The sequence below is a fragment of the Sander lucioperca genome, chromosome 20 (genome assembly GCF_008315115.2).
Source record: "Sander lucioperca isolate FBNREF2018 chromosome 20, SLUC_FBN_1.2, whole genome shotgun sequence".
NCBI lineage: Eukaryota > Metazoa > Chordata > Actinopteri > Perciformes > Percidae > Sander > Sander lucioperca.
This window is the reverse complement of record NC_050192.1, coordinates 25,180,713-25,196,112: the sequence shown is the minus strand read 5'-3', so window position 1 is coordinate 25,196,112 and position 15,400 is coordinate 25,180,713. Positions and strand designations below refer to the sequence as shown.

The 15,400-nt window shown below is 40.7% G+C and overlaps 1 protein-coding gene and 1 long non-coding RNA gene across 2 annotated transcripts in view; both read right to left on the bottom strand.

Moving 5' to 3' along the window:
- The window catches only part of fbxo18 (F-box DNA helicase 1), a 37,288-nt gene that overhangs the window by 706 nt on the left and 21,182 nt on the right, over positions 1–15,400 (bottom strand). The window contains exons 11-21 of the mRNA XM_035995987.1: positions 15,073–15,292; positions 13,537–13,624; positions 13,341–13,436; positions 13,102–13,238; positions 11,587–11,683; positions 11,268–11,434; positions 7,667–7,730; positions 7,354–7,551; positions 4,824–4,949; positions 4,421–4,527; positions 1,202–1,336 (exon numbers count right to left, since the gene is read on the bottom strand). Coding sequence (XP_035851880.1) covers positions 1,202–1,336; positions 4,421–4,527; positions 4,824–4,949; positions 7,354–7,551; positions 7,667–7,730; positions 11,268–11,434; positions 11,587–11,683; positions 13,102–13,238; positions 13,341–13,436; positions 13,537–13,624; positions 15,073–15,292 — 1,435 coding nt within the window. The remainder of the gene's footprint in view (positions 1–1,201; positions 1,337–4,420; positions 4,528–4,823; positions 4,950–7,353; positions 7,552–7,666; positions 7,731–11,267; positions 11,435–11,586; positions 11,684–13,101; positions 13,239–13,340; positions 13,437–13,536; positions 13,625–15,072; positions 15,293–15,400) is intronic.
- LOC116054532 lies at positions 2,377–2,807 on the bottom strand. Its single transcript, XR_004106083.1, has 2 exons — positions 2,729–2,807; positions 2,377–2,644 (listed from the first exon to the last, which is right to left on the bottom strand). It is a non-coding gene; the product is annotated as an uncharacterized LOC116054532 (long non-coding RNA).

Sequence of the window (15,400 nt, the reverse complement as noted above, 5' to 3'; positions counted from 1 at the left end):
TGAACATACTACTGTTCAACAAACTTTTGTGTAAATAAAACCGTGGTGTGTATCTTTTCGAATGCACTAAGCTGTAATTTTCAACGTCACTTCCTGAGAGCCTCCTTGCCGGTTGGATACGAAATTACAGATTTTAAATATGTAGATGGTAAATTGAAGCGTTATTGACGTTGTAGAGCTCCCTTAGTTGCTTTCCATTTGTCTGTTATGAATGCTGTCGTTACTGCCACATTGCATGATACTTATGCCGGCGTAGTGTCCATTGCTTGCATACTGTAATATTTCACCGGAAATAGTATGCAATTCACATAATAATGATTTCATACCAAGGTTTCGGACATAATAAAAACTCTCCCATGCCGTTTTAGCCTACTAAATAGCATGTTAGTATGGAATTTCGGATGCAACCTACGTTTTTCTTTGATACAACCTTCACAAAATGCTAACTGGCTCATTTAGGCTAACAGTAAATCAGAGGCTGTAAGCATTCGGTGACACTTGAAATACATACATATGTCCTGTTGCAGTGTATGTGAAAGACATCAACTGACAAGATGTCCAGGCTGGAATTCCATTGAAAAGGTCTTACGCTTTGGCTACATTGAACGTGTAACGTGTGCGGACCGTTTGCAGAGCAGATGGGCCAGGGAATGTATCTTTTAACTGGCTACACCTGCAGGGCACACACTGCCTAGGAATGTGTGAGTCACAGGTGAGACGGTGAGCTTTTGCTTTGGGATCGTTGTTGTTTCTTCAGTTTTTTGGAGCAGACACAGCGCTGTCAAATGTCTATCTACTGTCAGCTGTTATCAGAGGGAAACAAAAAATAAAAAACTGAAACTCTCAAGACCAAACTGCCAACACGCTCACTGACAGTCATTAAGTTATTTCCTGGGCATTGGTTGTTTAATTTAAAAGAAATAAAGACACTTTATGATCCATTTCTGTGTAAAAGGGCCGCACACACCTCACGTGAAAAAATATAAATGGAATAATCTCCTGTTTTTACGCTTGTAGCGCAGATATCCGCGGAGCATATGCAACACTTACGTGCTGCTCTCATGGCCGGTGTAGCCAATTTCATTGATTATAGTGAAAGCGTAGTGTTGGAAAATCCACTCCGCATATGTTACACGTGCAATGTAGCCGGCACATTAGAATATTACATTGGCCTGTTAGTGAGGAGTTGATATGTTCTTACACATTTCATCTGTTGTTTGCACATGATGAATGCTGAGCCGGGCGTGGTGCAGTTGGGACAGTCTGTGACACAGCACGGCAGAGGATCGCCCACCTTCATCAACGTGCTGGGCATCTCCGACTTCAGGAAGTATTCCTGTAGTGACAGGAAGTTGTTGTTATTATTATTATAATATATGAGAGACACATTTTCTCACAACTGTTAGAAAGTGTACTGTAAGAATTGGGAGGGCCCACACAGCTTTGTTTTATGGCTTTACAGCTTCACAAGAGGGACCAGCTGGTGGGACCATTGAACAATGTGACTACACTAGCTGAGTTGGATACACTCCAGAGTGTCTATGTTCTCGTATCAGTGTTTAATTACCCTCACTTTCTCACATTGTATTCCTTCTCTTGACTCTTTTCTCAAAGGCAGGAACATGCTGCCCCAGTGAGATTTTTTTTGGAAAAAACATGATAGTTGCCAAGAAAAAATAAATCATCCTTTGTTAACAGAACTTTGGCTCCATTGACTGCCGGTCCAGTCAGAGAGACTGAGGGGAAATGACAAAAGGCATTTGAAGAACCTAGAAAACATCTTGAGCTGAAGCCCCAGAATCCACCCCCTCACACCCTTACCAGCGCTCCGCTCCTGGCTACAACGCAGTGTTTCCCTTACATAGCCTCTAACCCTCCTCATACATTTAGAAAGAAGAAAATTTGGAGCCGTTCGCCAAACGATCGACCAATCAGCGTTGGCTTTGAGGTGGGTTTAGGTGTGACGCAACGAGAAGCGACTGAGAAGACATGGCGGCTTCCACGGATGAGATGAGCGTAGCTATCGCGCAAGTTTTATCCTTTTTAGAAAGTATTCCTTCATTGAAAGAAGAGCAAAAAAAAAAAAACGGCACTGGAGGCTTTTCTCGGGAGGAAAAGATGTTTTTGCTCTTCTCCCGAATGGTTTCGGCAAGAGTTTGACATATCAACTGGCTCCGCTAGTCGTGAAGACAATTAGCCTCGTGAGACCATCCTGATCTCGCGAGCTATCTGGCGGAGTCAGGTTAGTGATAGACAGATGGTTTATCCAATCAGCTAACCAGTATTTTTCTCCCCTTCCCAAAAGTTCTCCAACGGAAAGTTTCCAGATGGACATGCCGAGCAAATGCGAAGCAATCCATCTGGCGGAGTCAGGTTACTGTTAAGGCGCCAACAACAGCAATTTATTCATATAAACAAAAAAAGAAGTCCAAACAGTGAAGTGTACACAAATTCAGCTTCAGTTTAGTCATACTTCCTTTGTTTCTTTAACAGGGCACAAACTGGACGGTGAATTTAGAATCCGGTTGCTAACAAGTTAACGCTTTCTAAAAGTGCTTAGTCTAATTTGGGCTTTATAAAACCTCTAGGTTAAGTGAGGTGCTCATTTATGTCCTTAATGTAGATCTTTAATGGGAAAAAAAAACTCAATCCTGCTAAACTGTGGTTCCAAATTGAGGTGCTCATATACAGTATGTCCTTAACGTGCATCTTTAATTGATAAAAAAACTTCCATCACGCTAAAATGCGGTTCCAGCAGCAGTGGGTGTTTTTTTATTTTTCCAACATATTATGCGTCTCATCCTGCCCACTGCTGCAGCGCTTCTGTCTGAAACGCTCCGAGTTCCTGGCTGATGTCAGTCTCCAAACCAAGTTGTTTGCAGTTTGTTCATACATACTATAGAATTTAGTGGGCATTGCTAGCATGATGAAAGAAAATAAAAGTGTTTTTGCTCATAGTTTAGATGAATGGTTTTTAGTCCATTGACAGAAAATCTATCAGTCTGTGTTTGAAGCTTGTGGTCCAGGGCTTTATAAAACCTCTTGGTTAAGTGAGGGGCTCATTTATGTCCTTAATGTACATCTTTAATGGGAAAACTTCCATCATGCTAAAATGCGGTTCCAGTAGCAGTGGGTGGTTTTTTTTTTTTTTTTTTTTTTCTCTTTCTCTGCATTGTTCAGGTGCCAACAACAGAAATTAATTAATATAACTTATTTGACAGCAAGGGAACATGAAAAGGGAACATGAAGAGAGAAGTACAAACAGTGAAGCGTAAACAAATTCAGCTTTTAGCAGTTTAGTCCTTACTTCCTATGTTTTGTTAGCGTGACATGAATCACCACATCTGCTCGCTGATTGTCACAAACTGGATCACTTATTTTTAAATGGACCATAATCCATCAAATGCAAGCAATAAGCAGTTTGGTTATATTCCTGCAGAAATAACCAACTAGTAAGATTTTATGACATTCCAGACTCAAACCAACCACTGACTCTCCAGGAAGCACTTAAAAACACTTAACACCACACCTTTCCTATATATTTAGGGTAGCTTGTAGCTAGACGGAAATTAAACTGATTAAGTTGGCAGAAGTTGAGGAACATGTTGGTTTGAATCATGCTGGCATAAACGTGTGAGATAAGGGTGTGAGATAAGGGACTTCCAGAACCACAGCCAGGGTTTTCCCTGGGTTTTTAGTAGAAGCTTAGGTGGAAATTATGTCATACACTCATTTGCATATTAGTGACATCAGCAGCTTGTCACTAAAAGGAGAATAGCTGGTCCAGCTTAAAAGGTCAGCCCACCTTAAGTCAGTGAGCCTGAGCTGAAGTAGTTGCTAGCTCCGTGACCTAACTAACTGACAAAAGGCTAACCCCTTTCACTTTAACCAGCAGGTAGCAGTGTAGGAAGACACAGGACCTTGGCTTGGGTCTTGAGGAGTTGCGGCATTTATTCACTGACCGATAAACTGTGCACACACTGCACTGCTATGTTTACAGCAATGGGCGTAGGAAGCATTGAACATGTGGGTGGGACATCTTACTTCTCTTTAACACAACCCTAACATCCTGACAGCTACATAAAAAGGACGGCCAAAGAAAACCCCAGTGACAGAGGTGGTGGTGAAGGGTCACCAACACTTTGTTTTGGTTTTCCACGAGAGGAAGGACTGGGTGATAAGACAAGAAGTGGGGAAAAAAAAGCTTCAGAAATAAGATGATGCAAATATTTTGTACTGGCTGTTAATACATGCTTAATACGTGCGTCATTGCATCTAACAATATCAGATGTAACATTGGCTGTGATTTGAATGTGCAGTGGCCATGTGCAAACATGAAAAAAAAACAAATAAAAAAGGGTTGGGGAAAAAAAAAGAACCTGCCGAAGCATTTTAGGACAAGTGTGTGATAATGTCTTACCCCAGCCACTGTGAGGATGCGACGGACGGTCTTAGTGATGATCAGAGACGTCTTGGCACGAGTCACCGCCACATACAGCAGGTTCCACTCATCATCGGCAATATCAGCTGAGCAGGGAGAGAAAATATTCAAAGGACTTAAATATTAACCACTTTTTAGACTGCCTTTAAATCTGCAGTAAGGCAATATCGGTCGATGTATTAGCCTGGCTGACTTATCAGTCTAGCTAAGCCCTCTAACAATAGAACTAACTAACAAACAGGAAAGCAACCCTAAAAAAGAGGTAATGAGTTGTTGGAAACAGATGCAGTTACTCCCGTATAAGATAGGGCAAGAGTGTCTACCAAAAACCTATAATGTAAAATATATGTAAAAAAAGAAAGGTTTGTCCAAAGAAACATACCGAATGAGAAGTTGGGATTGTGGTGCAGGTTGTGCTCTGAAGAGGGAACCTTGGCAAAGTCATCGGTGACCATCACAGTGTCGAACTCCAGACCTTTAGCCTTGTGGACTGTTCCGATTATGAAGTCTGAAACAAAACAGCAAACATCGGTAACAACCAGTGCTGTAAAGGTATTCGCCCCGACAACGTTCTATGCCCTGTGACGCAAACACGTCAAAATAGTGCATTTACGTCTACCACTCGCATACGTGAAACAGAAATTCTGTTCTCTCACTAGTTAATTTAATAGCTATGGAGTGTTTATTGCTGCGTATCTGCAACTGTACTCAGTCGTGGACAATACCGCATTTGGTCAAAGTGCTTGAGTGCTACAATGTGCCTTCACGTGTGCAATGTAGTCGCTCTGTTGTGTTTGCTCTGTATAAACGGGCGCAAGCTACAGCCCAGTTCAGGAATTATCAACAGGCCAGAGTCTTATGATGTAGCATTACTGACATAAGGGTTATTTAATAGTTGCTTATTGACAATGTCAGTATTTAACTGTTACAGTAACAATTATGGCCAATTAGTCACTGTTGAATGTTTATACTTTTCAAAGAAAAGTTTTTGTCCCTGTTGTATAGAAAACATACCGAACCTTGACCCCAAAACCGATGCAGTATCGCCATTTCCCTCTGAAAAGATGCATCTACAGGAGAACAGATACTGTGTTTTATTGCTCTCACTTTTTCACATTGCACAACGTCTCTGGCCTCTTTTCTCTGGCCATGTGCAGCGTAGTGGAGGCTCTGGGCATCATGCCTGCTAGAACGCAGTGTTTACCCTACATAGGCTCTAACACTCATACATTTAGCCTTCATAGACTTCCAAGTAGAGCTGCAACGATTAGCCGATGAATCAGTTTAGTCCATTGAAAGAAAATGTATCAGTCTATGTTAAGAGCTCGTGGTCCAGATGGAATTTTTTTTTTTTTTTTTTCTTTTTTTCAGTTGGCAAAGTGAGGTGCTCTTTAATGTCCCTAACGTGCATCATTAATGGGCATATACTTCCATCCTGCTAAACTGCAGTTCCAGCAGGAGCGGGTGTTTTGTCTTCCTCTGCACTGTTCAGGCGCCAACAAGAGCAATTCGTTCATATAACTTGTATGACAACAAAGGAAAGAAGAAAAGAAAAAGTACAAACAGGGAAGTTTATACAAATTCAGCTGCAGTTTAGTCCTTACTTGCCTTGTTTATTCTTAGAGTGGCTTGATTCACCACATCTTCTAGCTGGATGTCACAAACTGGACGGGGAACTTAACCATCTGTAAGATTTTATGATATTCCAGACTTAACCAACCACTGACTCTGCATGAATCCCACTATAAGCACATAAACACCAGACCAAACGATTAAGCTGGCAGAAGTTGAGGAACAACTTGGTCTGAATCATGCTGGCATAAAAGTGTGAGTTAAGGGACTTTCTTTAACACAATCATACTATTTTGCAAGCTTTCTTTCTGTGTGTCCTAATGTACCAAATACATACCGAAACATGACCTAAAACCGAGGTACACGCCTATGACTGAGTTAAGTGCAATATACAGTGGAAAGAAAAATTACTCGTCGATATGAAATATACCATTATAATAGTGTGTGCCAAGTGAAGCTACAAAAATACCAGAGGAAAATTGACATAATGTCTGTAGATCGGTAGAGCTTTTCTTTTGTTTATTTCAGCACTGGGATATCATACATGAATCTGAAAAAGACTTTCCTGTTCCTGACTATGATTAACTGTAAACAAGTTACTACTGTAACTACTGTTCAAGACCAGAAACAGAAAAGACGCTAAATACAAATCCCCATGCAAAGGAAGGAAGAAGAGGAAGGAAGCCACAGACATCTCTTTAAATACTTGTTGACCTCGCCTAGAGATGTTCCAATACCAGTATCGGTATTGTCTCTTATACTGCCTAAAATGCTGGTATCGGTATCGGGAAGTACTGATGTTTATACACCGATCCGATACCACATAATACAGCCCTAAAGAAAATCTACATTAAAGTAGTTTATTTATGTTCTTTTTACGTTATAACTGACTGTCAAACTGGATAATAAAAGAAAGTTCTGTGGCGTTCATTGTTTGTGTTTGTTCATGTTTCACAAACCGGAGTTTAACCTGAGCCAGACCGACAACAAAGATAGAAATCATATCACATCCATACAGGGATAGTAGTATACAGCTGTTAAAACATAATAAAATATATGACACACTGGTATCGGATCAGTACTCGGTATCGGCCGATACGCAAGTTCAGGTATCGGAATCGGTAAGCAAAAAATGGTATCGGGCCATGTCTAACCTCGCCAGTCTGTTTTTTTTCACGAGACTCTTTAACAATAACAAAAGGTATAGAATATCACTAGCCTTATCCTTTAAAGATGCTGATACATGGTTGTTCTGCGCTAGAACTTATGCGTTTGGAATTAGACATCATACAACTTCCTTTTTTCAATCTGTGTATACTTTAAGATTTTTCTTTGCATACCTGCTTCGTTGTAGTCATACTCAAAGCAACTTTCCAGGCGCTTGGCCAGTTCGGGGATGCGCTTTCCGTATTTTTCAACAATACTGACTTTGGCATCCAGCTCAAGGTCTTCAGTCTGTTCGACGTACTTCTTCAGGGCCCAGAAGGGCCCTTCTGGGTTTCTCTTGACAAAGGAGCGGATCAAAGGATCCCTGATGACTGAAGGAAGAGCAAATTCAACATTAATGTCAAATTGGGAGTAATTTTTAGAATTTTTAAAAGAAGGAAAATCACTCAGTGGGTAAATAAAGAAATGTATGTGCAAGAATCTCACATTTCCCCCCTTCCATCAGATGCCAGACATCCATGATCCTATTCAGGCCGATACCTGCGACACCCTGAGGGAAAAGGTAGACCTTAGTCAGGAGGCCAAAACTGATATTAAAAAACTTTGTCGGACACTTTTTGGTACAAGCATACAACCTATCCGGTATTAATATTTAACCGCTCAACATGTTTTCTAGCCAGGTTGTCAGCTTAGAAAATGTTTTTTTGTCCATTTTAACACTGTATTCTTAAAGTGGTAAAAGCGGATTTTTTTTCCAAAGTGTTTCCATTTTCTTCCATGTTACCTACTGTAATTTTGGGCAAATGTGCAATATAATCCAATTTATGGGCAAGCATGATCATTAAAAAATAATAATCAATAAATACCACAAGAGTATCACACCACAAGGGGCACTGTTGTGTCAGCACAGCTGTGATTTGGCATGAGGCAGCATATCCAGAGAAGATGATCACAGCAGGTGTCAACAGTCTGAACAAAACTTTATAAAAAGGAGTGAATCACACAATCACACAACAGATTAACTTGGTCTATTTGTCTACACAAACACTTACCTCAAGATTCTACCATTCTACCATCAAATGTTGCCAGAAACAGGTAAGCTAAACTGTTTTCCAACTAGCTATACACGTCCCAGACAGATAGCTAGGCTAATTTACTTTGATAATTACTAGCTTACTTACTAATAGGTAAATTAAGTTATGTGAAAATGTGTATGGAAATATTATGTTTATAATTTATTTGCTGCACAGCAGCCTATTTTACAGTCTGCTAGCTAAAAATGTTAACCAGTTTGTTAGATAGCCAAGCCCTCAGCTTATGTCAGAGGACATTGTAGTGATCCACTCAGAAACCTAGACTAGTGAAGTGAAACATTCCTTTGCCTTTCAGATGAGATAACATTGTTTCAGAGGGAGCTGTAAGCCTAGCATCCAAAGAAAAACAAATAGGAAGAGATACTGATTGGGAAAAATGTTTCATTTGTCAAGACAAATATGGAAAATACAGCCAAGATAAAGCCCTAAGAAATCCTTCTGAGAATGGGCTAAAGTGTATTAGATTGAGAGCAAATGAACGAGCAAAATACCAAGACATGGAGTATGCTGATAACCTGGAGAGAATTGAGGAGTTTCTGGACACAGAAACTGAAAAGAAACAATGGCACAAAACATGCTATGCAGCTTTTACAAAAGTGACTTTTATTTACCGCCTGAAGAAACGCTTTGAAAGTGAAAAGAAGTCACTAAATCTTGCAAGCAACTGCCAGCCGATCACCACTAGGAGTTCGATGCCTTCAGTGTCTTGGGAAAAATGTATTTTCTGTCAGAAAGACAAACCTGAGGACAAACTTCGAAACATCCAAGTCATGACTACATCTAAAAAGATTCTTGATCTAGCTCAAGAAGACACAGAATTGCGACTGAGGCTTGCAGGAGTCAATGACTTGATTGCCGCAGAAGGCACGTATCATCTTATCTGCTACAGGGAGTTTCTCAGGAAGTATCAGAGCACTTCATCAAGAGCAGGTGATCCATATTCTATTTGCTTACACAATGTGGCAGATGAGCTCAAAGCAGGACTTGCCAGAGGTGAAATATACTTGTTGAAAACAGTTTGGGAAAGATACTGTAAATTTCTGGGAGACTTTGATTTGGAACCAGGAATATACAAAGGTCAGCGTTTCAAGACAAAGCTTGAAAAGTTGCTTCAGGGAAAAGCACTACTTGTTCAATCATTAAAACCAACTGATTCCATCATGATATTTCCTGAAATGACAGCTGGAACTGCTCTGCTTAACATGAAGAAATTAATGGATGACAAACAAGGTGATGCTAAAGGGATGACAATGGCTAGCTGTGGAACAGACAAGGACACTGAGATACTGAGTTGGCTGTATCAGGTGTCGGTAAAGGTCAAGGCAGACATCAGGGAGTCCCCAAGACATGATATTATTGGAGGGTTAGATCAGCATCATGCAGAAAAAACTGTGCCTGACAGGCTGTACATCCTCTTACGGCTCCTTTGCGTTAATGATGATGACTCAGAAAATGAGAATGAACAATCCCGTCACACAAAGCATGAAGTACCAAGTCCAGCTATTCTATCCTCAGCAGAACAGTTTGTCTGCAAACTGTATGATCCAAAAACGACCAGCACTTCAATCCATGATGTTCGCTGTGCCCTGTTTCGGAAAGTGAAAGCCAATGTGGATACTTTACCACCAACTCAGGATGCCTTGTCTCTGCACCTCATGAGGGCCCACTATCAAACAAAGGTTTGGAAACAGTCCCTAGTGACCCATCCACAGTTGCCCTCATCAACCAGTTGTGGTTGGCACATGAAGGACGGAATGCTTGTCCCCCAGCTTTTAACCAAAGAACCTGTACAGGCCAGGTGCTTGGAGCTGACGATATGTGGATGCAAGGAAATTGGAAGTCAGTGCAGTACCAGGCAGTGTCGATGTCGAAAAAGTGGAATATTTTGCAGTGGGGCATGTGGGTGTGCCTGTGCAGCTTGGTGCAAGAATACTCAGGTACTCACATCATTATTATTGAGTTTTGCCACATTATATGCAACTATATTGTTTCAGAATATTTGGCATTGTGTCGTTTTTCCAGTTTTGTAGATTAGATTTATATTATGCCCTTGGATGCATGCATGCATGTTTTGTATTGGGAAGGTATTCATTATCAAAACAGTAAATTCTTCTTTTGTGTCCCTGACCAGGACTGAGCACATGGACATGGTCCCTGGGTGCCTTCTGTTGGCTGCCTACCTGAGTGCCACTGCTTTGATGGGGAAAAACATACCTTTGCCATACGACTATTACATAGTTATTACTACTAACTAGTTACTAACCCCTAATCCTAAAGAAGTGAGAGAGCAGGTATGTTAGGATGGAATTAATAACTATAGTGATATGTCAATTAAATATAATTTGTGTTACAACCTGGTACATTAATGAAGTCAAATAGCACCATAGACCACCATCTACAGTTCTACATTTCCGCCTTGACATTAAAGTATTATAACTTGTGCAGCATTGCACTGTCTCTCCCTACAAGATTTAATCTTGGCTTGAATCATTCCCATAGATAGGGGTACTGATTGATAGAGGTTTTGGGATACTAGGTTATGTTTCCAAGCTGATATTCACTTTGAAAACTGGTTCTCTTTAGGCGGTGATTGTTTTTTTCATGTTCTAGTTCTGTTGTCTCTTACACTGTACAATAAATGTTCATTCTGACACTTCAGCAGACATCCTGAGTGTTGGCTTTCATTTGATACCATTTTAATGTATATGGTCCGTGTCGTTGTGGAGATATTCAACATTTATTGTTGGCATGTCGTGTTAAGCAGGAAACCAAAAAATTGGCCTGCAATTGCTTGTACAAGTCACACACAAAAAAAAAAAATTCAGCTTGACAACCACCCTAATATCGTACCTATGGGTGTCTTCTAACTAAAAAAATAGGGTGACAGCTTGTACCAAAACATGTCCGCAAAAGTCTTAACGGAAGCCTGATATAAAATATGCTTGCTACTACTTCCTTGTGCTTGTCTGTTAGTATATATAAAACACACTCACTCCTATGAAGTGGATCCGGCAGTGTGGGTTGGAATCAGTCAGCCGGACGGCTTCACTGAACACACTGACATTGCATCGGGACAAGATGGCCGTCTTCCCCCGGCAAAGACTGACGCCCGTCTTCATAGCTGCTGCAACCTTGTCTGCAGTCTCGTCGCACACACCTCCTGTAGAATGGACATGCAGCGCATCAAACCTCAAATTTTCACATTACATCAACTTCCAGGGCAATAAAAGCATTTAAGTTTTTGAAGAATCTCGTATATGTTTCTAAGTAGACAACATACTTTAAAAAAAGGAAACGGTTTGCAATGTTTACCTTTTTGCTTTCCTCCCACTAGAATCTTCTCCACTCCCTTGCACACTTCAAGGATGGTGGCGCCCACGTAGGCGATCTCAGCACCGAACCGAAAGCTCTGAACAAAGACATCAGTAGCACGGGACTTCATTTGTTTCTGATTAACACTAAAATGCTCAGAGTAAAACACAAGACTCTCTTTATGACTGCCAGTGTATGATAAGTATTCACCTATGAATAGAGCCAAAGGCAATGGTGGAATTCTACTACTACTCCACTACATTTCAGAGAGAAATATTGTACTTTTTACTCCACTACATTCATCTGACAGCTTAAGTTACTAGTTACTTTACAATTAAAGACTTTTGCACACAAAACACATGGTGTTTATAAAATACAATGTTTTATTATAAATTAAACTACCCAACAATATACAGGCCTACAAGTCCAGCTGAAATGATTAAACACTGTTCTGATGGTTTCCAGTTTCTATAATGTGAGGATTTTTCTGCATTGAGTACTTTTACTTTTAAAGCAGCCATATTATGCTCATTTTCAGGTTCATATTGTATTTTAACGTTGTACCAGAATAGGTTTACATGGTTTAATTTTCAAAAAACACCATATTTTTGTTGTACTGCAGTGCTCTCTCTCACTGCTGCAGATCCTCTTTTCACCTGGTCTCTGTTTTAGCTACAGAGTGAGACCTCTTTTCTTCTTCTTCTTCTTCTGTACTATCTTTGATTGCACTGCACATGCCCAGTAGCTCAGATGTAGATCATGTCAGCTAGCTAGCTCCATAGACAGTAAAAGAAAGGCTGTTTCTACAACTTTGGTCAGTTACAAGGCAGGATTAGCTGGGAGACTTCTAAATGAGGGCGCACATGTAAGTAGTTCTTTTGTAGATTATGGTGAACTTGTGTGTGTTGTAGCAGTGCTTTGCTATTGAGAACGAGGTAGCATGCTAGCGTTAGCATTAGCGTTAGCATGCTAACGCTACGAGCTAATGGTTGTGGTTAGCCTGCTTGTTTCGGCTTGTGACGTCACAAGCCGTGCCGATTTTGAACAGCTCACCCAGAGACTGAAGGCAGGACACATTCAGAAACTGTATCTCACTCTAAACAGCATGGATGGATTTTTTTCAAAGTTTGTATGAGTGTGGAAGCACCAGAGACACAAAAGAACACCCTAAATCCCAGAAAAAGTGATTTTTTCATAATATGGGCACTTTAAGTACATTTTCCTGATGATATTTACATGCTTTTACTTAATTAACCTTTTCAATGCTGGACTTTTACTTGTAACAGACTATTTTTACAGTGTGCTATTCGTACTTTTACTTAAGTAAAGGATCTGAATACTTCTTCCACCAATGGCCAGAGGTATATATTTACACCTACAGATTTAGACACACAGTAAGTGACCGGTGACACATAGCGGTGACCCAAGTCATGCCTAAACCGTTAAGTTTAGGCATGAGGTTTAGGCTGCTTCTGTGCAAATGCTACGTCTCTCTCTGTGTGTCATTGTGTATACCTGTGTCAGGTAGAAGATGTGAGTGTGGTCAACAATGTTCAGGGCATTGACAGCTCCTTTGAAGGTGTAGATCTGCTGATGAGGATCTCCAACCAGGACTTTCCCACAGCGCTGAGACAGAAGCACATCCATGATGGCTGACAGGGAGGGAGGGAAGGAGGAAGACCCCATCACAACGTTAAAACAAAATAATCATAATGATGCTTTCCCACAATCCTACCAGCTTACCGCATCATTACCTGGAGTGCAGTCCTGGGCCTCGTCGATGAAAAGCACATCGTATTGGTCAGACAAGGAGGGCTTTGGGATTTGGAGCTGCCATAACTTAAGGTAACCTGGTAAATAAATAAAACATCTATTAAACACCTGTGCAGCATTCCCTCTATTAGAACAGAATTACTTTTATTTCATTTCCCTCATTTGCAGTTGGCGTACCATCATGGGTCATGTAGTACGCGTCTTTTTTTGTCTCGTTGAGATCCTTCATTTTGTTCCAGATCATCGTTGCGTCTTCCACAAACAACTAGGATTGCACAATAAAAGACACACAGTTTAAATGGGACTGTGCAGTGTGCATGCTGTTTTTTGCAATTCATATTTCATTGGACATTCAACATGAACAAAAAAGTGGCAATTATACCTACATATAAATGTATAGCCATGTAATACACAGTAATCGGAAAAGACGCTGTGTAAAAAAGGAAATGAAAGTATCTAAAAACTTTAAACGTACAATACATACCACATAAAACTTAAAAACAGATAATACTAAATTAAACTAAATACTGAATAAAAACATATTTAAATCATAAATATAAAAAAAAAAAATGGTGCGCCAAGAATCGTGATCTATCTGCTACAAGTACTGAGTTCCCCAAATAGACGTTTTCACAGTAGCCACTCGCCTCCTTCGCATGCAGATGGGGGCTGACCAGGTGCTCATGCTCTTGCTTAATATTTATTCACAATAAAGGGCACGTTCACACCTACGCGAATGCTGGCGACCATCACCTGGTGAAGCGATATTTGTGCTAAATGTAATGGTAATCTGCTGTATTTATATAGAGCTTTACAAGTCTACTCAAAGTGTTTTTACGTAGAACATGCACCATTCACACACACATTCCTATGGGGGCCGAGGCTACCATACAAGGTGTCACCTGCACATCAGATTAACATTCACACACATTCGCACACCGATGGCGCAGCAATTTGGGGTTCGGTGTCTCCACGGACATTTCGGCATGGGAAAAAAAAAGGATCGAACCACCGACCTTACGATTGGAAGACGACCCACCGCTCTACCACCTGAGCCACAGCCACCCTGGGCAGTGCAGGATGTGACGCCAATGACAGCCAAATGAGGTTAACCTCATAGGCTGTATACGGTCAACCAAACACTTTTTTTTGCCATTGGTTGAGGCGGTGACTGTGGCATTCAAGGTTCACCAAAGTTGAACTCCACGCAATGCAAATTCCTTCACTACCGGAAGCAAAGGTTTTATTCGCCTCTTCGGTCACGTAGAATGGAAGTGAACGGGAGGCCAATATACACCAGTGTTAATTTTGCGCATGTGTGACTGTGCCCTCAAGCAGAGCTGGGCAATATATCGATATTATATCGATGTATGAGGCTAGATATCGTCTTCAATTTTGGATATTGTAATATGACACAAGTGTTGTCTTTTCCTGGTTTTAAAGGCTGCATTACAGTAAAGTGACGTTATAGCTGTTCCATTATTTACCTTTAATCACTGAGTCATTATATCCACATTACTGATGATTATTTATCAAAAATCTCATTGTGTAAATATTTTGTTAAAGCACCAATAGTCAACCTTACAATATCGGCGCAATATCGACATCGAGGTATTTGGTCAAGAAATATTGTGATATTTGATTTTCTCCATATCGCCCAGCTCTACCCTAAAGGGTATGCAGTGTCACTTGTATACATTAATGTGTTCGTACCTCTTTTTCCACCTCGCCTATATACTCTCTGAGGCCGTTCTTGCCCCTGCGGGAGCAGGGGACATGACTGGTGTTGATAGTCTCGTCTGTTGACGCCATGAAGGCGTTGAGAGTTGTGGTCACCACTTTGGCCTTGCTAAAGCCACCGCGGCCCTGAGGCAGAACAGAGCTGATGGCGAATGGCTTCAAGTTGAAGGTCAGGTTCTGACGAGAATGGTATCTGCACCAGGGAAGATCACAGAAGCACAACAAGTGATGTGGTTCTTAAATGGAAAACACCTGATATACCTCAAGAAAAAAATGAAGTTACTACAGAAATAAAAAAAAA